Source organism: Zalophus californianus, chromosome 9, assembly GCF_009762305.2.
Source record: "Zalophus californianus isolate mZalCal1 chromosome 9, mZalCal1.pri.v2, whole genome shotgun sequence".
Taxonomy (NCBI): domain Eukaryota; kingdom Metazoa; phylum Chordata; class Mammalia; order Carnivora; family Otariidae; genus Zalophus; species Zalophus californianus.
This window is the reverse complement of record NC_045603.1, coordinates 82,889,365-82,914,589: the sequence shown is the minus strand read 5'-3', so window position 1 is coordinate 82,914,589 and position 25,225 is coordinate 82,889,365. Positions and strand designations below refer to the sequence as shown.

The following is a 25,225-nucleotide window of genomic DNA, read 5'->3' as shown; positions in this document are numbered from 1 at the left end:
TTTTATATGTGTAAATTCTAATTACTTTAAAGGAATTACATAAACTGTAATAAATGCTAAAACACATTCTTTATGCAGCAGCCCACGGTTATGATGAGATAAAGGGGGGATAGAACAGAAGAGAGAGAGCTAGGGATTTCTCATATACTAAGAATCTTCCAGGAGGGGCTGAAAAATATAAATTTCCCAGGTCTTTAAATTAATATCACTTGTCCCAGAAATTAATCACCTACTGCTTTGTTATATTATTAAAAATTATTATGACCGTTAGCTCATGATAGTTTCCTTCATTTTGTACGTACATATTGAGCACCAGCTATTTGCTAGGCATTAATCTGAGCACTGGAGATTCACCATTGAACAACAATAACAAAAATGACAGTCCCTGCTCTGGTGAAGCTTAGAGAATACTCGGAACAGACAACAAATAAAAAAACATAATAAGTTAGATACTATGTTTGAAGATGACAAGTGCTATAGGAAAAAAAAATGAATAAGGGAAATAGAAAATGTGGTATCTCTGGGAGGGTTATTTTGTGATTTAAACAGGTTAGTTAGGGTAGGCCTCCGAGAGATGACATTAAAGCAAATTCTTGAATGAGGTGAGAGAATGAGCCTTCCAGGCAGAGGGAAGAGTATTTCAGGTAGAGGGACAGCTAATATAAAGCTCTAAAGTGGGAGCACACCTCGGCAGGTCAAGGGACAGCAAAGGCTTAGTGTAACTGGAGCAGACTGAATAGGGTAGTATGTAGCACAACTATTATAAAAATATTTCTTTAAATACAGGTAAAGAAAATACTGTCGTGCTAAACATGGTAGTAGGCATACAATGTTTTCCTAAGTTTATGTCATCACATTAGAATAGGTATAAAATTTCAATGGATATCTTACTGAATTCAAACTACTAATTTTTTTTTCTTCCATGAGCCAACGATGCCTTCGGTGTTCCATTAATCTAGACTTGGGGACAATGAAGTATTCCTTTAAAAAGTGATGTTTTAAGTTACAACCTCAGGGAAATAGCAGTTGGCTTGGTAAAGGTGGTGGGTTATGGGGTTCCAGAAAGAGGAAACACCACATGCAAAGATCCAGAAAACTTGGAAACATCAGGGAGTTGTTTAAGGTTCTTCAAATAGGATGAGGACATGATCAGATTTTCTAAAATCAGAAAGATCCTTCCACCTAATGTAGAGTAGAAAGAGAGCATCAGAGGGGGGCCAGGTGAAGACAGAGGCCAGTTTCGGGGCTAGTGTGGTAAATCAGGCAAGCAGTGGGGGTAGCCTGACCAGAAGAGTACTAGTTAAGATGGAAAGAAATGGATGGATCCTTAATGTATTTATTAGGTGTAATGAATAGACAGTGAATGAGGAGGTGTAGAGGAAGAGGAGAAAAGGAGAGCTCTCATGTCTCCAGGTTGAGCAAGAGATGGAATGGAGCCATTTGCTAAGACCAGAGAATGAGCCGGTCTAGGGGCAAGAAAGAGAACTGGGAAGGTGCATTCTGTACTCAGTATATACTGTCTGTAAACACCTACATGTTTCCTCTTTATAGCCAACAAATAGTTGTCTATATAGATCTGAGTCTCAGGAGAGACTGAACAGCTAGAAACAGGCAGGTATTTCACTGTAAAAATCAATTTTTATTTTATATATTTTTTAAAGTAAGCTCTACCCCCAGTGGGCTTGAACTCACACCACTGAGATGAGGAGTTGCATGCTCTCCCAACTGAGCCAACCAGGCACCTCAAAAAGAAATAAATAAAATGATGCCTTGGCACATGTTAATTTGTATGCTTTGTATACATAATCCAGATTAAGCTATTTTTTCTTCATGAAAAATAAAACTAAATATATCACATTGCCTACATTACTTTAATTGCTCCTACAGTACGTAAATAAGGTGATTTTAAAATGTAATATGGCAAGAATTTCATGATTTTTATCCAGGAATGTGAAATAATATTAAGTAATAAATAGTGGCTTAATTTAAAACATGTCATTTTGCTTGTCTTTTAACATAACTGTACTCATCTTCATTCTTTCTTTAAGGAAGGTCGTGGTTTTTTGGTTCTATTTAACATTATGTTATCCAGGTTATGAACAATTACGTGCCAAAGACTGTTTCAAAAGAAAACACAAATGGCAGGCAAACAAAGTCAATGATGAGTAGGAATATATTTATAGTGTCATTCCTTAGATCTGGCTGTTCAAAAAGAGAGGCTTGAATTAACATGTATCTGTGTAAAGAGGGATAAAATGAAAATGCAGCCTGAAGTAGATAGCTGTCCTTATGAATCTGGTTACTTCTTCCAGCACTGTGATGCATATAGTGTATTTGTATGAGTGCCAATTAATCAGCATTATTGTTATAATTTGATTAGCTTATTGCTGAGTTAGCAAATGTCCTAAGAGGGGCAATGTCTCCAAAGTTTAAAATCTCCCGTACTTGGAGAAGCAACTATAATGGTTTAAAAATCATGGATTTTGGACTCTGTGACACAGTTTTCTTGTGAAATGGAGATATTAATACATAACATGAGGTGTTGTAGTAAGAATGAAATGAAAGCCTTGCCAAAGAACCTAGCATAAGAATCTAGGACTAAATCTTAATAACTGGAAGAGAATCTTAGTGTCTGAGAAGGACCTGGAAGTGATGGAGCCTACTCATGGTATGATTAAGGGATAGCAAATGGGGATCTGATGGAGTCTGATTAAAAGCAGAGTTTGAAGAAAATTAAAACTGGATCAAACATTACACCCCACTGAAATGAAACTTCTCAGAAAAAGGTATTCAAGATTGGGGCGGATGTTGGATAAGGGTTAAGATAAGACCTTCTGACTAGGTGTTGTAGTTAGTTTGTCTCTGACCCATCGGGGCAGGTCTGTGGGGGAAGAATCGAATTTGACTGTCACCTTCAAGCAAAAAGAAGGCAAGTATTATAGGTCTCCTTTGCGACTCTGGGGAAAGCTGAAGTCAAGGTCAGGGATCTGTGAATACAGTGTCAGGAATATGAGTGGCAAAGCCAGTAGTAGAAGTCCTAGCAAAGGGTAGAGTCAGTCCACTTCAAAGAAAAGCCAGATACTCTGTGATGACATTCTTATGAAATGTGTTTGCATTTGAGTACCAGTTTTAAATCATGAGTAAAGAACGTGTGTGTGTGTGTGTGTGTGTGTGTGTGTGTGTGTGTGTGTGTAAATGTTTTAACAGTAGCTAAGGACTTATCACAAAAGAGTTTTGGATTATTAATTTTCCTATTATACCACAGTGCTGGTTTACTGAGACCCTAACTAAAATTCATATATTTTGTGTACTCATTTATGGGTACAATGCCACTTATGTAAAAAAGAGTTTTATTCTATTTATAGATCAAATTGTAGTGAAAGCAAGAGCAAATACGTTTGTGCATAACAATCATGGAACACTACATCAAAAACTAATGATGTAATGTATGGTGATTAACATAACAATAAAAAATTAAAAAAAAAAGAGCAAATATGTTTGGTGTCTTTTTCTTGTTTTCCGAAAATGAAAAAAAAATTTATAAGGGAACCTGACATAAGGATGGAAATAAAAGAATTTCAAATATTTTAATAGTATCTCTATAGGAAAAGAAGTTTGGATTGTTGCCTAATGAAGCTACTTTCTACTAGAATCCTACAATGAAACATAGGAGATGCCTCCAACTTGCCCTTGCTTCCTCTCACCATTAATCCAAGGGATTGCTGGATATTCTTGCCTCTTCCTTTAATTTCACTACTCTTTTTAGTTTTACCTTTTGCAACCACTCTCCTGTATTGTCATTATTGCAAAGGATAACAAATATTAGGCTACTCTAATTGTCCCCATGGCTCTAACACTTCCCAAGGTATTTCCAGCTCAGAGAAACAAACACTCACATTGTAGCTTTTCACAGAAAAGGTAGAATAGGAATGACTGTTATTAACCTCTGTAGAACATAGTATGTCTCAGTTCCTTGCGAGTTCTTCCTGTGAGACTTGACTGGGTTTTCAGAAACCCAGCGGGTCTTCCGACAATCCCCTGTGCTGACCAGATGTATCTGTCTCTTAATGCTACAATGTAAAACTCTATTTTTTCCTTACAGACGAAGATCATCTATCATGACAATGCACTTTCATGAATGCAATTTAAGTTTATTAAGCACAACTGCTTTATGTCTGGGTTCACAGGCATACTGTGTCTTTCAGGCAGAGGAAAATATAAAACTTCTCACAGGGAGATTAATTCTATTATTAGATGATCTGTTTTTCCTGTTAACTGCATAACTATGAAGTCCATAACACCAGAAACTAGGGAAGAGTTTGCAGGATGCTGATTCAAAGATTTAAATAGTTAATAATGAAAGATACCTTTAATAAAATATTACTGATATTCTTTCCAACTCCAGAGACAAAATTTCTAAAATCACTTGGACATCTGGTAAAGTTACAGTAAAATTATCACTGACATTCTTGGAGATATGGGAATATGTATTCTTCAGGGCTATAAAGGTTTTAACTGGGATGTCTGGATAAAGTAGCGCTCATTTAGGTGCTTGCTTTTTTGGTTTACTTATCTTTGCCCAATGGAGTTGGCATTAGCAGGAGAATAAAAAGACCTACAGAGTCCATAATACTGGGTGTCCTGAACATTTTTAAATGTAATTTTTGTCAAGTTGCCTTGATTCATAACAATCTGTTTGAATGTCGTGGACAGTTTTTGTTCTTATCTCGATGAGGACCATTCTATGACGAAATTATGTTACACAGTCCTCAAAGCAAAATTAGACCCATTTTTGTCAAATCATAGCAGGCCATAAAAAATTACAATAAGCTGCCTTTAGTACAGAAAACAAGGCTACAAATAATGAAAAGGATCAACATCTCAACTTTTGGTTGAGGATCAGTGCAAGTAAATTCAAAAACAAAAAAAAGGGTGAGACAAATATCACTCGGCAGTTTTATTCCGCTTTAACACGATAATAGCCGTTTTCGATATTTACTTAACCTTGGTCTCTCCTGCATTGTTTCCCGACTTACCTGCAGTTGGAGCGGGCCTAAGCCTGGTGTTGCCGCGGCAGCAGCTGCCATGGTAGTTGGGATCAGCTGAACAGGGTAAGGGTCACCTAAGTAAGAGAATAATAGAGGTGTCAGCACCTTTCATCTACTCTCCACCTGCAAATTAAACTCGTGCATTCACTCTTTCCAAAAGCCTTCTTTTGTGTGCCTTGCTGGGGCCTAATGAAAAGCTCTATTGTGCAGCCTTTTACTAACACTCTTTTCACAATTCTGGCTGAGAGAGGAATGTGAATAAAAGGCACAAGCAATTAAGGCGGAAACCTCATCCTTTTTTCATGATGTATTTAGGAAAATGGGAGGAAAAAGTGTGCATTGATCAGAGGGCTACACACACACACACACACACACACACACACACACACACACACACACACACACACACACACACACACACACACACCCTAACAGTCTTGATAGGAGCACACCAACTCTCAGCACATTTAATTGTTATTATAAAAGGAACTTAACTAAACTTAATTCTATTTTAACAAACTAGAGATTTAAGCCAAATAGCTTATCTTTTGAATGCAATGTTACTGTCTCAATTCAAATAGCCTCTTTAAATAATATCTTGTGGACAAATTCATAGCAAAGAAAACATTTTATGCATTTTTGTTATATAAAATACTGGAATCTTTATTATCCCAGAGATAAATGTTTATAAAAACATATTATAAAGAAAACAGAGAATAGATGGTTTCTCCCTGAAGGGTTTCTACTTGTGGTGGTATCTGAAAAAACAAAATCTTAGTAATTCAAAATTAAAGTTTTAATACATGTGATCTATAAAGATATAGAAACACACACAAATATATATACATATAAACACATGTAGAAGATTATAGGGTATGTTTTTCATGCAAATTTTTTTCACTTAGTAAAGAAGTACATACACTTTTTGTATAGAGCCCAATGATATGCTAACAGATATGTACATTATTAATATTTGAAATATGACCATAGTAAAAAATAAAAAAGTTATAAGAACCATTTTCTAACATATAAAACAGATTGTTTTAGTAATCTAGTTTGTGAAAATTTTGTTCAGTGTAAATGTATGGAAAATATAACTGAAAATAACTCAATTAATACAGTCATTCAAAAATATTTATTGAGTATCCACTATGTATCAAGCACTGCTCTTGATACTAGAAATAGAGTTTTAAAGAAGACTAATATGCAGAGGTGTATTTACTGGATATTTAATGAAGCTTAAGATTTGGGGTTCTGGGAAAGGCCCCTAGCAGTTCAAAGGATCGTACATTTTTATATTTATCAGCTTTTTTACTTTGTTGTGATTTCTTTTTATAAATGAAAATTCTTTTTTTCACTTCTGTGTGTGTTTTTGAAAATTATATATATATATATATATATATACTTAAAACAATGATTATAAATAGATAATTACACATATTCTTGAAGTGGGCCCCCAAATTATATTTTTCATGCTTCAAAATATCTGAATCCACCACTGCTGATCTGCCTTCCCAGAACTTACAGCTTAATGGGAGAAAAAAATAAAGATAATTCAAAGATTAGTAGAAAATACAAAGACTGTTAAGTAAGATAGGGAAGTATATAACATTAGGCACTGCACTGTGGGTGTTCCAAACCTAGTCTAAGAGGTCAAAGGTGGTCTCCAGGAAGAAGTTATGTTGAAGCTGAAATCTGAATGAAGTGAAAGCTAGCCAAACAAAGAAGAAAAGGAAGAGCTTAAAAAAAAAAAAAAAAGAAAAGAAAAGAAGAAAAAGCAAAAGCAAAGGAAGAGCTTTCCTGGAAGGAAAACAATTTTCATGAAGACTCGCAGTCAAAAGGGAGTGCTCTGTCATAGCCCCGCATTGCTGAAGTTTAGGGCACAGGTAAGGAAGTAGATGGGACTGGAGAGGGTATCAGGGGCCAGATTATGTATGACATTATAAACAAAGAATCTAAACTTTATTCTGTAGGATAAAGGAAACTATGAACATGGAAAAAGGATGAGCTGAGTAAAATCACTTAGCCTGGACGTTGGAAGCTGGAATCAATAATAAAAAGATGCACATCTCTGTACAACACAAAATAAATGGTCTGCACTAGCGTGATGCTGAGATGGAGAATGATGGGGAAAGTGAAGGGATAAAAAGAAGAGGAATGGACAAAACTTAATGATTGTTTACATATGAGAAAGTAAGAGAGGACTCAGGGATGACTTTCATGTTTTTCACTGCATTTAGCTTCTGAGTGGTACTGTTCGTTGGGTTTGCAAACATAAACGAGAAGCAAGATTACCAGGTTGGGCCTGGTGGGGAAGGGGGTGGAGGGGACGGGGGCAAATAATTCTGTTTTGGACATTTTAAGTTTGAAATTATTATTAGATATCTGAGTAGAGATATTCTTTGAGGCACTTGGTAAACATGTCAGGATTTGAGGAGAGGAATTCACATCAGAGACATAATTGACAGTGGTCAGCATACATCTGGAATTTAAAGCTATAAGTCCTCATGATACCATTTAGAAGTTAACTGTAGGTAAAATATAGGTCCAAGGATTGGATTGTAGAATATGCTAATATTTATAGTCAGGGAGATAGGCAACTAGCAGAAAAATGGAGGAGAAATATAAATTTGATGTTCCAGAAGCCAAGTAAGGAAAGATTTTCAGAAAGTGATTTTTTTTCAAATGCTGGATTTAGTAATGTAGAAGTCATTGGTGACTTCAAAAAGGGCAATTTCAGTGGAGTGGAGGGTGAGAAAGCTTAACTGGAGTGAGTGTGATCAACAAAGGATGATTAAAAGTAAAATTGGAGGCAGAAAGTGCAGACCCTTGCTCTTCAAAGTGAAGTTCTTGAAGAATAGCATTGGTATCACCCAGGAGTTCCTTAGAAATGCAGAATGTAAGACCCCACCCCAAATCTACTTGGGCAGGCACCCTCTAAGATGGAACCCCCAATGACTCCTACTTTTCTCCTTGAATTTATGTCCTAGTGTAATCCCCTATCCTTGAACAGAAGCCAAAGTGTTGAGATATTAGGTTACATGAAGACTCTGGCTTTGTCTAGTTTGTCTTCTCCCCATCCTTACCCTCTCTGTCTTGAACCAAGCAGTTGTGTTAAGAGGTGCCCTATGGAGACATTTGCCTAGCAAAGGAATGATGTCTTCAGTCAATAGCAAGTAATAAGGCCTGCCAACAACCAAAGGAGAAAGCTTGAAAGCAGATTCTCCCCCAGGTCAAGCCTAGAGATGACTACAGTCCAGGGCAACACCTTGATCACAACTCTGTGAAAGATCCTGAGCCACAGGTACCCAACATGGCTGTGTTCAAATAAATGTTTGTTGTTTTAAGCCACTACCTTTTGGGAGAATTTGTTAAAGCAGCAGGCATATACCTTCTGAATTAGAATTTAAATTTTAACAAGAGTCCCAGATGATTTGCACTCATTTGAGGGGTGCTGGAATAGACAATTCCACTGAGGTGTTTTGCAGTAATTATTGAAGGACGTGTGGTCAAGAAAACCTTATTTAAAAGGTATCTACCTGTAAACATTATAGAATGCTTGTATGCCAACAAGAAAGATCCAATAAATAGAGAAAAAACTGTTGATATAGGAGAGAGTGGACAACTGACTGATGTTACAATGGATAAGGTTTTATTTAGCATTTAGCATTTTTAATATTTAATCTAGAAAACACTATCTGAATTTATAAAGTAAAGGGAAGTTTAGATGTATAAAAGCTGAATTTGTACTATGCAAAGTAGCCAAAATAACAAATATTAATGTATGACTATTAGAATAGGCAACTTAAATGCTAAAACTGTGTAATTTATTTATATTGCTCATTTAATCAATATAATCCTACAATTAACTATAGTAAAAGTATAGAGGCTATGATGCTCTTCACAGTGATAATTCATTTTATATAATTTAGTTTCCCTGTTGTGAATTAGTCAATAAATTAGCACTTATAACATCTACCATGTGACCAGAACTCTGCTGGGTTCTTTGGAAGACAAAACCAAACCAAACCAAACCAAACCAAAAGAAACCTTGGTCTCTATCTACTACACGTCCATCTTTTCTAATTAAGTGTTGCTTATTTGAGTAGTACTGAGCATCCATAAGTTCTATGGGAGTTAAGGGAGAACTAATTCCAGGCTTCAGTCTTTAGAGAATAAAGGTAAAAATAAGAATGAACTTGGACTTGAAGATTTGCAGATGAAGGGGGATAGATGTTTTAGGTAGGGTGAAACGCATCAAAACACGTGTATGACATGCTGAGGGAATGGAGAGAAATCAGTTTACCTGATAGGTGACAGAATAAGGTAGAAGGAAAAGAGGCTGAAGTCAAGAAGCTGGGAAACTTTTCATATCCCAGACTGAAGGATATTTGGATACAACAAGGAAATTGATATGAAATGAAGTTTTAGCAAGTGTCATTAAAGAAGTTAGGTAATACGGGGGTTTTAAAAATGACCCAATCTCTAACCTAAGTTGAGATTTTAACTAATGAACTTAAAATGAACACATACTCAATTTCTTACTAACCACTAGATGTTAGTAATTCAGAAGTGCCCAAAATACCTATGCAGGTGTTTGCTATCAATCCAAATGTGTGAATAAATCTGTGTTGTTCAAGGGTCAATTGTATACATATGAATGAATAACTATTACGTTATACACATCCTATATGTGTGGGTGTTAATGCATGTATATATATAAAACATTTATACATATGAATGAATGACTATTATGTTATACACATCCCATACTGTAAATGCATGTATGTATATAAAACATTTATACATATGAATGAATGACTATTCTGTTATACACATCCCATATTGTATTGTGGGCATAAATGCATGTATATACATAAAACATTTATACAAGCTAAATAATTTTATATATGTGTAATGGGCTGAGTTGTGCTCCCTCCCCCCAAATTTCCATGTTGAAGTACTAACCCCCAGTATCTCAGAATGCTACTGTATTTGAAGATAAGCCTTTAAGAGGTAATTAAAGTAAAACGAGGTCATTCAGGTGGGCCCTAATTCAGTGTGACTACTGTTCGTATAAGAGGAAGAGATTAGGACACAGACAACACAGAGGACAACCAAGTGAGGACAGAGGAGGAGAAGATGGCCATCTACAAGTCAAGGAAAGAAACCTCAGAATGAAATCTACCCCATGGACACCTTGATCTTGGACTTTTAGCCTCCAGAACTTGTGAAAAAAATTTTCGGTTTAAGCCACTCAGTTTGTGGTATTTTGTTATGGCAGCCCGAGCAAACTAATATAATATGTTTGCCACACATGGTCACATATCAGTGTATTTGATGTTTAAGTAAATTGGAGAAAACAAAAGACTCACAGCATGAATTAAAAAGACTGCAATAGCTATTACGTGTCTTTAATCATATATAGTTTCCAAGATATAATTATATAATCATAAACAGGATATCAACTAATTTTCAAAGGTTTGTGTCTAAGGCACTGTTCAACATACAAACATACATAATTTGAAGCATGTCTACCTTATTGCCAACTTTTCAGGCCCAAAATACCCAGAATTAGTTTGATCGAAATTTGCTCCAAGTTACTAAGCAAATACAAATACAATAACTGTGAAAATGGCCAATACAGCAATTTAACTCTTAATCAAATTCAAAATACATTACATGCATGTGCTGGTGTCTGAAGTGAACACAGAATCTATAAGACTTTATTTTTTAATTTTTTTAAAGATTTTATTTATTTATTTGACAGAGAGAGAGAGAGAGAGAGAGAGAGCACAAGCAGGGGGAGCTATAGAGAGAGAGGGAGAGGCAGGCTCCCCACTGAGCAGGGAGCCATCCCAGGACCCTGCGATCATGACCTGAGCTGAAGGCAGGCGCTTAACCAACTGAGCCATCCAGGCGCCCCCAGAATCTATAAGACTTTAAAAAACAAGGTCAAGGGTAGTTCTTAATGGCAAAAGAGAAATTCAGACCTGTTGAGGAAAAAAAGATCTTTTATTGAAGTAATTACTGTCATCTATTTGTGTCATCCCTTATTTAACTATACTAAAAAAATATTACAACAGGTTTATTTTGTAAATACCTCATCAAATACTTATTAAAAATTAGATAATGGAACATTCTGACTTTTAAAGTTCAACCATGTGTAAGTTATTCAAATTGACTTTCAACTAGTTAAAAGTAATATCTTTTACTCTTTCCTAGGTTTTAACCATTTGAACAGTTTTTCCCTAACCCTTTCCAGAATTAATTTGCTTCTTATTTCAAAGCCAAGTATGGAAAATTCTAGCTCAAAACAAATTTTTTCAAAAAGTTGAAAAATATACTGAGGCATCTTAGTCAATTGTTTTTAGAATACAACTTAGCTTATAGAGTCTATTGATATAAATGATATAGTTAGTACTGAATAACCCAATAACCCCTCAGAAAGCATGTTAATTGCATTAATGTTAAAGTAATGAATATTTAGATAATAATTATCCCCACTGACACTAAGAAGGATTTATTTCTACGACATACGACAGAGTAAGAAAAACAATATTTTCCAACAAGGTTGTTTAGGCTGAGGAAGATTGTCAGAACAAGTAAGTATATTCTTACCCTTGGTCAAGGACATACCCTCTTTCATCCACTGAACTAATATAAATGTTCTGGAAAGTTTTACAGCATTATCTTCACTGAAATAAGGAGACTCATTCCTTTATTAGCCCTCCGTGGTTTTGTGTTTGTTGGTTTGGTTTGGTTTTGCTTCCTTGACAAATACCGGATTGCCTTTGCTAGGTGTTGTGAAATACAAAAATTAATATCCATACACATAGACACAGACAACCCCAGCCCTAGACGAGTTCCTGATCAAGTGAGGGGGATAAACATGTAAGCCAATCCAATGATACAATGAGCAAACTAGAAGGTAGTGTAGAAGGTATTCTGGAAACCTCAAGAAAAGAAGAACTTAACTTGGAAACAGTTTCAAGAAATGTTATTTGTTAAAATGTCTCTTTAAAAATGACTAGTTTCACTACCACATTACCTTTCAGGACCATTTTACCACCTACTTTCCATGTCTTCTATTTGCTAGAGAGTCCCACAGTAAGCATCCACCATTTAGTACTAATTTGCTCTAATTAATCATCTCCTCAGATCATGACTTAAAACACTCTGCTCTTACCAACTCTAACTTCCAGGTGGAGGGAGCTCTGTAAGAATCTAAGAAAAAATGAGGTAAAAAGGACACTATATATAGAACTTTTGAAGAATGGTGCTTTCTTTCAGCTCATGGGCCCAAAGATGAATTGGTGGGATCCTTCTGCTTGGAAGGAGTCCCCTGCCATTGATAGGGCAGTGTTAACCATAACCACTATCCTTTACTGACCCCTGCTTCCAGTTATATTTTAATATTCTCAGTGTATGTGATGCCATAAGGGAAGGGTAAGCTCTGCAGCTATAAGAAGTAGGTAGAACATATATTTTAGAGTCCTGTGTTTCACTTTGAAGGCAATGTTAAGTCATTGAAAGATTTTAAGCAGCCAAGTGACATAGTCTGATGGGTGTTTTAGATGGATCAGTTTTGTGGCAAGGGATTGAATCTCTTGAAAGAGGGAGAGACTGGAGACAGACAGACTTGTTAAACACCATTTCAGTAAATCAAGTGGGAAATGATAGTGGCCTAAACTAATGATAAGGAAAAGAGAGGAGGGAATGAACTGGGAGACAGACTTGACCAATTTGATGGGAGAAAAGAGATACAGGAGAAAAAAAAGAAGAAAAAGTTATAGTTTGGGCTTTTAATACATGGTTTAAAGAATGACTAATTTTTTTACCCAAATAGTTATTCAATTGCTCCAACATCATTTTCTGAGTATTCTCCTACCGATTTGAAATGTGGGCAACTAGTATTTGTTGACTTTTAGCACTCTATTAAAATGTTTTACATATATACATATATAAATATACATATATACATCCATATATATGAACATATTTATGTGTGTGTATAAAATCTCATTTAATCTTCACAATTCAGTACCATAGATTTATTATTATTCTCATTATACACACACACACACACACACACACACACACACACACACACACAAATGTACAGGATCTTATTACAGTTTGTAAGTACTACAGACATTAGTACTTCAGTAAAAAAGTATTGTTTCAGAAAAATCATAGACTATTTTTAGAATATTATGCAAATACAGACTTCAATTTTCAAATAGATATATTCATTTAGTTTTCCTTCAACTAATACATATCTAATACTATGTGGAGGACACAAAGAAATAAAAGGTATAGTCTTGCCTTGATGACACTTCCAGTTACAAAAATAAGATATACAGATACCAAAAGGGAAATAAAACAAAGCCACATGATTAAAATCAAATGAATGAGAAAGACAGTAATTACCAAAGAAAGGAAGAATTTACTGGAACTCAAATCACGGAAGAAAGAAGCAGAGGAAGAAAGGGCTAGGCTTGGGTTAGGTCTTCAGATGAGAGAAGTCCAGGAGCTGCAGTGCCCAATGCACAATAGATACTAAACATCTGCTAAATGAATAAATGGATGAGCTGAAAAGTAAGGATGAGAGGAAGCCCCAGTGGTTTTTCAGTTCCTCTAGCATATCCAGGGTATAAATATGTCCCTGAGTTGTCTCTTCTTACGTCCTCACGTTACTCACTTGTCATTCCTTGTTTTATAATTTACTCTTAAAACACAACTGTTTATAGGTCCATGTACACCCTATTCCATCTCTTGCTTCCCAGCCTTCATTCAGGCTCCTTTCTTCTGTTTGGAATGTTGTTTCTGTATTCCTCCACCCCAACAACTTCTTCAATTGCTTTGTTGTCCTTCATCCTTTGAAATTTGACTTAGGGGTCCCCACTTCAAGAAGCCTTTCCTGACACCTTCCACCTCTCTTAAATTTGAATTCACTCCCTTTCCCCTGACTTCTGTTATAATTGTAGGCATATGTCTATCATATTACATCTGTCATTCTCCCCCAAATACACTATGAGCATCCTAAAGGCAGGCATTATGTCTTACTCATCTTTAAAATCCTCAGTTCTTAGTACAGGAACTGTTAAAATGCACAGTTCTGTTAAATACATAGCACAGGCTGTTAAAATGTTTATTGACTGAATAAATGAAGAAAATTTATTTAATTAAGAAATTAACAAATATCAAACACAGGAGACCACTCTTCCCATAGCAAAAACTTACAGTTTAGTAGAAGAAACAGATTGTGAGCAAATAATTATACAATAAGGAACAAATTAGTTTTTGTACAGGGTTTAATTCAAACAGTTCAATTTAATTCAAACAATTCAGGGTTTAATTCAAACAATAATGAAAAAAAGATGATCATCGACCAATGATACAAAAGTACAATAGGGAATAGAGGGGAAAGAGAAGCCTAGAGTTTGGGGATATAAGGGAATATGGACCCAGAAGAGGTAAAGAATCTTCTGTAAAATATTTTCATTTATCAAATAGTTCTTTTATAATATTCCATAATCTCTTTTGTAAATTTTGATTTTAAAGCAATTCATATCTCACTGAATATTTAAAAGTAAATAATATTAATTTCTTAAATCTTAAAATAATTTCTGTTCACTAACAAGAAACCATTATTATGATGTCATTAAGGCACCTAAGCATGGTCAAGGTGTTTACCAGAAAAGATGTTATATATAAACAAATGACCAAAATAAAATCTTTCATCATCATGACTGTTCAAATTATTTTAGACTTTCTGAAATCCAAGCAAGGTGAACTTTGCTTTTTATGGTGATAAGTTCACCTATACCTCCTCCCTCTCTCCCTTTTAGGTAAGTTAAATTTATAACAATTCCACTAGATCATCTTGTGCAATCCAAGTTAAGAAGTTCAGAAGAACTGATATGGCATACATAAGTTTCAATAAAGGGGTTTCCAAATGCAGAAAATGGTAAAACTGTAAAGCCTTTATTGATTTGCTAGAATAGCATAAGACTTTAACACTTGAAACTTTTTATAAGGAATGCTAATATTTTAGAGTAAACGCTCATAAAATAAGTAATAAATATAAATATTTCATATGAGTTTTATTTGAGAAAGTAAAATTAATAATTATCTCTTGTCTGACTAAACATCTATTTAAAAGAAGATGTTTTGAGGTAATTGTTAGTTCTTCACTGCTTTGTCATAGGCTAACTTTTTCAGTAAAGGATTTTTAAAAATGGGGTGGCTGGGTGATAGACATTGGGGAGGGTACGTGCTATGGTGAGCACTGTCAATTGTGTAAGACTGTTGAATCACAGACCTGTACCTCTGAAACAAATAATTCATTATATTGTTAAAAAAAAGAAGATAGTAGGAAGGGAAAACTGAAGGGGGGGAAATCGGAGGGGGAGATGAACCATGAGAGCCTATGGACTCTGAGAAACAAACTGAGGGTTCTAGAGGGGAGGGGGGCGCGGGGGATGGGTTAGCCTGGTGATGGGTATTAAAGAGGGCACGTACTGAATGGAGCACTGGGTGTTATACGCAAACTATGAATCATGGAACACTACATCAAAAACTAATGATGTAATGTATGGTGATTAACATAACATAATAAAAAAAAGTCATACTGACACACACACACACACACACACAAAGAAATATTTTTATGTCTTTTAAATGGAGCATGGCAAATGAAAACTTTATTCTACTTAATTAATAGTTACCCAGTTGGCTAGAGATGATAAACTTTTTAAGAAATGCCTCTCAAAATAGGAAGAAATTTCTGATTATAAAAGATGGAGCATTCTTTCTTTACCTCTTTGCCCATAAATTAAATGAATTCTAGCACTAATGAAAATTCCTGGGTTAATTATCTAAGAAATCTGAGTATCCCTGAAGAGGTGACAATGAATCAAAGAAATTTCCTTTTCCTCCTGTATTTCAGTATTGCTACTAAGGCATCATTTAAGCTATTGCATGATAATTCATTTTAAGCTGCTCTAAGAGAATCATTAATTAGGGAACAGCTTCTATATCTGAACCTACATTAGACTACTGTGTCTACATTTTGCTTCTGTGTCTTACGAGGATATAAATGGCACACAGAAAAGCACCCCAAATGTTTTAGGCATTTGAAAGTAGTGATTTAGAAGGGGGCATTGGTATAAGCCACTTAAGACCAAAACAAATGCTATTTCTCTTTTATTTTCCACTTTTAATAATAAGGTTTAGCAAGCATTTCATTTTTTGACACCTTTTATAGCCTTTCCACTTTTCTATCATCGATGTCCTTCCTCCTGGAATGTATCCAGAGTCCGTGATCTGCAGGTTGAGAACAGGGAGTTTCCTAAACCCTGAAACAATAAGGCTATGAGCTATACATTTGGATGACTTATGGTCGAGAGCTTTCTACTAGAATGATATATTTTAGACCTCTGAAAATTAAGAAATATTATGGAATATCCCCTCCCCCTAAAAAAATGAAAACCAAATAATGCAAAAGTCTTGGTCAGAAGTATAGAAGCCTAGAATCAACTCCTGAAATTCTCTTCATTATGTCACATCCTAAATGTTCAAAACAGACTTATACATTTAATGAATAATAATGATATGTTATACTTATATAATAATTTAAATTCCTGAGAAATGCCTATACTCTCCCATCTAGTTTTTACAATCTCCTTATGAAGTGGGTAGGGCAGACATTATTGTAGCTACCTTAAAGATTAAAAAGCTAAGGCACAAAGAAGAAAATGACTAGCCTAAGGGCACAGAATGATTTGAAATGGGATTGTGACTACCAAGGTCTTTTGATATCTTGTTTAATTTTTTCCCTAACAGAATTTATTAACTCCAGACAATTAATAGTTTTGGATTACAAGTCTCATTGATGCTTATTTGTAGCTTAACTCACACCAGCCAATTTTCAAAGTTTTAGTCCTTCCATTAACCAACTAGGAGAGCATTAGAATTTAGAGGCAATCTCTTGGGAAAAATGTTCAAAAAGGAACAAATTAATGAAAGTAAAATGCCATATATTGGGAATAGAACTGGTTACATGAAGAATTCATTTGGGGCAAATATGTGCACACAAAAATGTTTACCTTAGAATTATTTAACTGTAAATATTGTATACAAAATTAAATGTTCATTAGTGGGGAATGCAAATAAAATATGGTAATCCAGATTAACGAATATGATGCAGAATAAGTGAGATCTAAAATTAGGGAAAAGAAAAGATGGCCATGTTTTTTTTATATTCCTAATATAACATTTACCCTCACATACCTTATATATTATGTAGTACCTATCAAATACACAGTATATATGTATCATAGCATATACATTACAACCTACAAATATGTTCACATCATACATATTACATATTTGTATCTATACATAAATAGATGTATATACATATGTATGTATAAATAAATACATCTTTATATCTATAGTCCTGGGAAAATAAGTACCGAATTGTTAACAGTGATAACCTCTGGGGAGTGGGGTTATAGGAGTATATGAGTGTAGACAGATAACTTTTAGTTTCTGTTTTCTATACTTCTACATTGTTTGAGGTTTGTGTAGTCAGCAAATGCTATCTTTAATATATTAGGAAAAAATGTGAAGGGTTGTTATGAGCTGACTATATAAACAGGTTTAAGAAAATACTCTTTGAACATAGAGCCAAAATAAATTATTAGGGAAATAGTACTATTTAAAAAGTAGCTGTAGTTCTCTCTGCTTCTGCCCTTTCCTCTGCCTGGAATGGAGATATGGCACTGGGGAAGATATCCAAGACTGTGAGACAGGAGCCATAATTTGTGGAAGGTGGTATAATAAATAAATAAGAGAACAAGGCTGGGATCTGCTATCACAGACCTACCATAGGAGCAATGTTTGGACTATTAGGTAAGTGAAAAATATTCTTTCATCATGTTTAAGCTAGTATTATTTTGGTCTTTTACAGTAGGTAAACCTAATACAGTATCTGATTCCACAAGATATTCCAAGAGCATGACTTGCTCAGTCCTCATGGAAAATACGTATCTACTGTAGAGTTAGAGTCAAATGCTCTCTTCCACTGTTTTCTTAACTACTTTTTCTGCTTCCATATTTTCCTATCAACCTCATGACTAAAGTTTGCCTGCTAATGGAGTCTTTTTACAGTGAAAGAGCATGCATACTGGAGAACAGAGGCTTCCAGTATCATTGGCAGTTACATTTATTCAAGTAAAATAATGTATTGCTCTTCTGGGCTTGTACTTCAGTCTGATGACCTTAGTTTCAGCCTGCTACAGAGATGACATTCCGTGTTTGCCATGGCCAGAAAAATATGAGTTTAGAATTCTGAGGGGTAGGCTACACTACGGCAAACTTATATACAGTAACACTACCTTTTGAGGCCTCTTGGCTGAGAGCACAGAGTGATTAGCCGACTCTTCCCATTTGGCGACTCCGCATGATCAAGAATCAAGTCAAAAAGAAAATACTGACCCAAATGGGTTTATATTTAAATTCAGTGCCATGCTTTTGTTCTTTTGTGTTAAAAAAAGCAAACAAGATGGATTAAAAGATTAAATATATATTCACAGTCTAGTAAAATCTGAGGAATTTATTGAAAAAAGGGCTTTTGCTTTTTTTGTTTGCTTGTATATGTGTATTTTGTTGGTAGAGCGTGTGTGTGGGGAGGGCTGGATCAAACGCTAGTTTCTAACATAGCTCAGTTATCTCACAGAGTTATGATGCTTAAAATTAGTTACATGTCTGTTTAATAAACAATAAGGAACAATATAAGCTATTATTTTTATACCAAGGTATGACACTTCGTCACAATAAAGACATGTACATCTCCCTTTTCTCAGTGATGAATTTTGTAAAAATATTATAAACTCCCTTTTAGGGAAAAAAAAGGTGTTTCTATTGACCTAGAAACATTTTTCCCATGAGAACTGGAGGGTGGCTGACACCATGTAATTGTGGAATGTTATATACATTTCTGCACTCAGTTCTCTTTACTTTTTAATCATCTCATATTTTTATGTCACCAATCTTACTTCTTGCAGATGGGAATTTAAATGATTGGCTATTTGGGTACCACAGCAATTCTTTAAAAATATATTTTATATATATTTACTAATAGTACTAATTATATATATTTATATAATAAATATATAATATATAACATAAATAATATAATATCTATATTTACTAAGCTCTACAACAAAGTCAGCTTCACTCAAAGTCATTGGTTTATGTTTCAGGGGGAAGGGGGTAAAAAGAAGAGCTGGTTACAATAATTTTAAAACACGCAAACACAGAAGCCTGAATATATGATTACATCCTCTCCTCTCTGCTTATGTACAAAGAACCTACAGTATGTGATCCTGACAACACATGTTTCCTATTTTGTCAGTTTGATAAAAGCGTACCATGTCAATGGTTTTTAGCTTGTGATTTGGTGATTGTTTTACCACTGATTGTCAATGACCTGTATGTCAGCTGACACAGCTAAATCAGAAATTAGCATGCAGTCTCCTAAAATGCCAGACACATGGACCCTTTACACAAGAGAGATATAATGGAACCCACATGATATCCCCATTAAACAATGAAACATGTGACATTAACCAAAAACAGGAACACATCAGCAAATATGCCTGAGGAAGTTTATGGTATTTAACTCCTAAACATTAATTTTATTGTGGTGTATGAAGAACTAATTAACTGAGAGTTTCCTTTTTTATTGGAAGCGGAAATACTGTTCAGAAAACTGATGAAGAATAAATACAGCATATTTTAAGTTTATTAAGCTTGGCTCATCGACTTCTATTTATTTAAGCTAATCTCATAAGGCAATTACATATTTCAATCAGTAACTTTATATGGCTATTTTATTTAGCACATTTCTGAAAAATTAATCAACATGTTAAAATGCGGAAAGAGTATGTGAATATATTTCCAGTTTCATACAGCCAGAACAATGACTAAATACATTTTCAATCACATGATCTTTTCCAACATGAGCTTTGATAAGTATACAAAGGGAAAATGACAACTGAAAAAGTTAAAACTTGGTGATAATGATGTAAATAGTTAAGGCTAAGTTTGTATCTACATGAGACAAATGGTTTCCTTCAGCACTGTATACTTTTCTCTAAATAATTCTATTTTCCCAGAGGAAGCCTCATTCAGGTGTGGCAGAATGAATTTGATTCTAGATAGGATATGCAATGCAATTAATTGCCAGGTGTGGTTTCAGAATCTTTTTTTTTCCCCTTTTGAAACAGGATCTGTGTTTTGCGGGCACAATACTAGGCACCACTTCATATATAATCCTGTTTAATCTCTATAACAATTTAAAATGGGTGTTATTAATCCCTATTATAGATGAGAAAACTAAAGCTCAGTAACCTGCACAAGGACAATCAAAGTAGCAGAACAAGGCAAAACTTGATTCCAAGTCCATGCTCTCTCATTCCAAGTACCTTTCAACTAGTAATTGTCTACTTGACACTGGGTTAATTAAATCAAAATGAACAAAACAATTAAATGTTTGAAATCATATAGACACAGGAATCAACTGGTATAGACAAATGAATCAATCACTTATCTATACAATATTGTCCATATCCCAAGAGTGCAAGATAAATTTTGTTATAACATTCTGTACTGTGGTTGTAATACGCTAGGTCAACACCAATAACTTTCTAGTAAAAAAGGTCATAATAGGTTTTTAAATGAATATAGACTAGACAAGACCAAAAGTTCCTAAAATTCCTTGGATTCAGGCACCATTAGTGGCTCAATAATTTTTTCGTGGCACCTGCAGGACAAAAGAAATACCCAACTGCTCCATTTTGTTAAGTAGTAAGGTCCAAACACTAAGGTAGTTTATGTAGTATCTGACAGATGCCTCCGTATTTTCCCTGAAATTTTAAAATATGCTGTATACCCCTGTGAATTTGCAAAAGCACTCTGGTACCTTAGCACACAGTTCAGGAACTTTAGCACGAGGCACATGCCTATCTATGGGGAAAGACTCTATCTGTAGCTATGTGAGGCATTCAATTTGACACTTTGGGTTAACTCTTGAGCCAACTCTTTTACAACTGTTTGTTTTAGACTGTATATAGAAAGTGGGTTATTTTATTGGATTGCCTTCCTGTAGATTTTTTTTTTATTTCCACATAAAATGTGTTCCCTGTCAAAAGTTTCTAAGGCAGCTATTAGAATTATATAACTAGAAATTTTACACCCAAACAGAAAGGAGAGGGGCAGAGGACTGTAGTTATTAGTAAAAAGAGAAACACCTAGTCCTCTCATTTCTGCCTATAAACTAGATGTTCTAAAGGAACAGCGTTTAACCTTGAGGGTGGGGTGCGAGGAAGCCATGTGTTATGGAAAGAGAACTGGAAATTGGAGTCAGTGAAAGCGGTATTAACCACATTATGACCTACAACAACTTTATCTCAAAAGTCTCTCTCAAGTTTAATATGCTAAAACCAACATACACACTCAAAATTATTTTGATTTTTGTTAGTTTTTTTTACCATGATGAGCAAACACAAAAGTGGTGTCTTCTTGCCAACATGAAACTACCGTGTGGGAGGCAAAAATGTGTACATTTTATTTCAAAACTATCTACCCGAAACAAGTTTTGTGGTTCACAAGATGGAGGTCTTGGTTAAGCAAGAGGTTAGGATTTCAGTCAGATTTTCCAGCAGAGGCAAAGGGACTATCTCCTTGGACTCTTCAACCACCCAAAGTGTATTTGAACCAATTCATTTGTACACCATTTATTTTATTATTCAGTATTAGAAGCTTAGTTATTTAGTTTTAAAATTTATTTCAAGAAATTTAATGACATTGTTCTGATTAAAATGAGAGGTACCTACAAATATAATTTAAAATTGGGATTTTGGCGGCACCTGGGTGGCTCAGTTGGTTAAGTGTCTGACTCTTGATTTCGGCTCAGGTCATGATCTTAGGGTCCTGAGCTAGAGCCCTGAGTCCAGCTCAGCATGGAGTCTGCTTAAGAGTCTCTCTCTCCCTCCTCCCCCCACCCCCACCCCCATCCCCACTTGCATGTGCACATGTGCATGTGCGCTCTCTCTCTCTCAAAAAAAATTGGGATTTTTAATTATGCAATATAAAAACTGGGGTGTGTCTACATATAGCAACTTAGTTGACAGTTTTCATAGAACTGACAAGTTAAATATACAGATTATTTCATTAATTTCTTCCCCTGAATGGAATGGTCTGTGAATGGAGTTGATTGATCAAATCAGTGTTTTATCAATCAAGTTATTACATATATTAAAATATTCAATTTAATAATGCACAATTATTTTTACCTCCTTAGAAGTTTGGAAGTATTTTTAGATATTAAGAAATAAGTAGGAAAAGGAATAACTAGATATGGATCCATGAAGAAGTACGGTTTCATGCTTGATTTCATTAATAGCAAATGCCAGAACAGAATCTGAGATTCTGATAATACTACAACAATATTTGTGAATTTATCTACATATTCATTGATAAGAGTGGACTACAACATTCTTTAAAGCTTCTTTTCTATCTAGACGGTTTGTTCTGAATTCTTTGGCTGTACTGCTATTTTCTATTGTTTACTGACATTCATTCTAGCAATTAAGAGAAAATCCAGCACCTCCATTCTGTAGGTCCCCATTCAATGCCATATTTCTACTATTACATTTCTCAAAGAGAAAATATCTTTATGTCCAACTGAAAATTTCTTTTTTGGAAAACAGAAGATGCTACACCAATCGATGATGGTTAGGGTCCCCAACTTTTTTTCTTTTTTAAAGATTTATTTATTTATTTTAGAGAGGGAGAATGAACAAGCACAGGGAGGGGCAGAGTGAGAAGGAAAGAGAGAGAATCCTGAAGCAGACTCCCTGCTGAATATGGCGCCTGATGCAGGGCTCAATCCCAGGACCCTGAGATCGTGACCTGAGCCAAAATCAAGAGTTGGCCGCTTCACCGACTGAGCCACCCAGGCGTCCCCAACTTATGTTTTTATTTTACTTTTTTCCCGTTGAGAACTTAACTTTCTTGTGTAGTTCGAGACTTTTATTTTATTTATTTTATCAAATCACGTAGTCTAAAAAGAAAAATTTATTATCAATACCTTCTATGAATGGATTGATGAAAAGCATCTGAGTTTTTGATACCAATAAATACATGTTTCATATCTACTTGAAACTCAAATCAAGATGAGTTGGCCAGCCTCTTTCATTGAGAACTACATAATAATACTCAAATTAAAATAACTGACGAGTAGAGAAGTCACATATGCTGGGCAGTTACGGAGGGAATATAATAAGAAGGCCCCCTAAGGAGAGATGGCAAGATTTGTGTCTTTCCCTGTCTCTGTTCTTTCCTGCAATGTGATTAGGGAGGAACAGTCTGGACTATTTACTGATTCCATCCAAACTGACTCAAAGTGCCAGAGTGTCAACAAGGGTGGTACTTTCTTTTGCTACTGGCTTCTTAGTTTTAGAGTTTGGCATGATGCTAGTTTCAAGCTTGCCAGCAGCTGTAAACGCTTTATTCTATTTTATTTCCAAGGTTACAAAAGAAATGGTATTATTTATAATTTTAAACACCAAAGGTACAAATATCAAATGGTTAATATATGAACAATTTTAGAAAGGGAAAAATTTCTCCATGCCACATCACATTAACATCGAACAAATGTAGTATGCCAACTCTGTCAAATGGGAGTGAGGCAGAGGTGTTCTTGACCTTTTCCAGGCCTAGAGTTACGCTATTGTTCATACTCAATATGGTTTTCTCTTCAGCACAATATTTGCTAATGGGACTTATTTCTACAGTTGCTTAAAAAAATTTCTTTCTGGAAAACAGAACTAGTCTATATGTATATATTGCAGGTGCAGTCTGAGGCAACTGATGATTTTTAAAAGTGTCTTTTTTTTCACTTTAGTAACCAAGGTTACCAAAAAACACATTGGCAACATGTGTTTAATGTGAACAGTAATTCCTTAGGAAAATGGAAACAAAACAAAACAAAAAATATTTTATGATTAAAAACGCAGAATTTAGTGTAGCAATAGAGTTTAAAATTCTGTATTTAGAATTTAAATTATTCTTATAATTTAAATATTTAGAATATAAATATAGCCCTTAATTGTAAAAATATGTTGGTGTTTCTGGATGAATTAATCTACAAAGATAGAATGATGTGGAAATAATACGAAATGAACAAATTCAGGATCCAGAGTGAGAACACTGTCTTAAAACATATGAAATTGAAGTCAAGAGAAAGATGTGCATGAACAGTGTAAAAACTGCAAAGGGCAAAATACCATACAAGTGTGAATTTTTATAGTCCTGAGTTCAGTTCACTTTTATCTAGACTTCGTGGTTGCAATCTACTCCTCTCAAATGGCTTTGTATATTTAAAAAACGATATCCCATTTCTTCAATATTATATAAAGAAAGGTTCAGGGGTGCCTGGGTGGCTCAGTCATTAAGCGTCTGCCTTCGGCTCAGGTCATGATCCAAGGGTCCTGGGATCGAGCCCTGCATCAGGCTCTGCAGGGCTCCCCGATCGGCAGGAATCCTGCTTCTCCCTCTGACCCTCCCCCTGCTGGTGTTCCCTCTCTCTCTGTGTCTCTCTCTGTCAAATAAATAACTAAAATCTTTTTTTTAAAAAAAGCAAAAATTCAAAGACTGGGAATAAATGTTAAGATGTGAAAATTCAAAACATCATTTAGCAGGAAGCTTAGATCTGATTTCTAGGAATGTTGGACAGAGTTTCTCAGATGCAGTATGTACTGAAGCATAGCAAGATGTTAATGGGGCAATATATTAACATATAAATGAACCAAAATATACTGGATTTTACAAAATAATATTCTACATGAATAGCTAAAAGATGATGATATTTCATTAATTGTTTTCAATTATGCTCTACTTTTATCAATGAAACTATTTCAATAAACTTCTCTTCTCTGTATTTTTTATGGCCGTGGTAATAAGGTTCTGGAAGATATGTTGCTTAACAGTCTAGTCTTTCTTTGCAATTTGCCATAATTTTTACTTAACAGATTATAGTTGGCATTTTGGCTCCTTACATTTTAGAAAGTGAAGTATTAGACTGTTTCCAACACTAAAAGTAT

General features: G+C 34.9%; 1 protein-coding gene across 18 annotated transcripts in view; it reads right to left on the bottom strand.

The window, feature by feature from the left end:
• SOX5 (SRY-box transcription factor 5) overlaps positions 1–25,225 on the bottom strand; it is a 1,040,220-nt gene that overhangs the window by 103,863 nt on the left and 911,132 nt on the right. For all 18 annotated transcript variants that reach the window (XM_027594377.1, XM_035729355.1, XM_027594379.1 and 15 more), the window contains one exon: positions 5,037–5,122. In XM_027594377.1, coding sequence (XP_027450178.1) covers positions 5,037–5,122 — 86 coding nt within the window. The remainder of the gene's footprint in view (positions 1–5,036; positions 5,123–25,225) is intronic.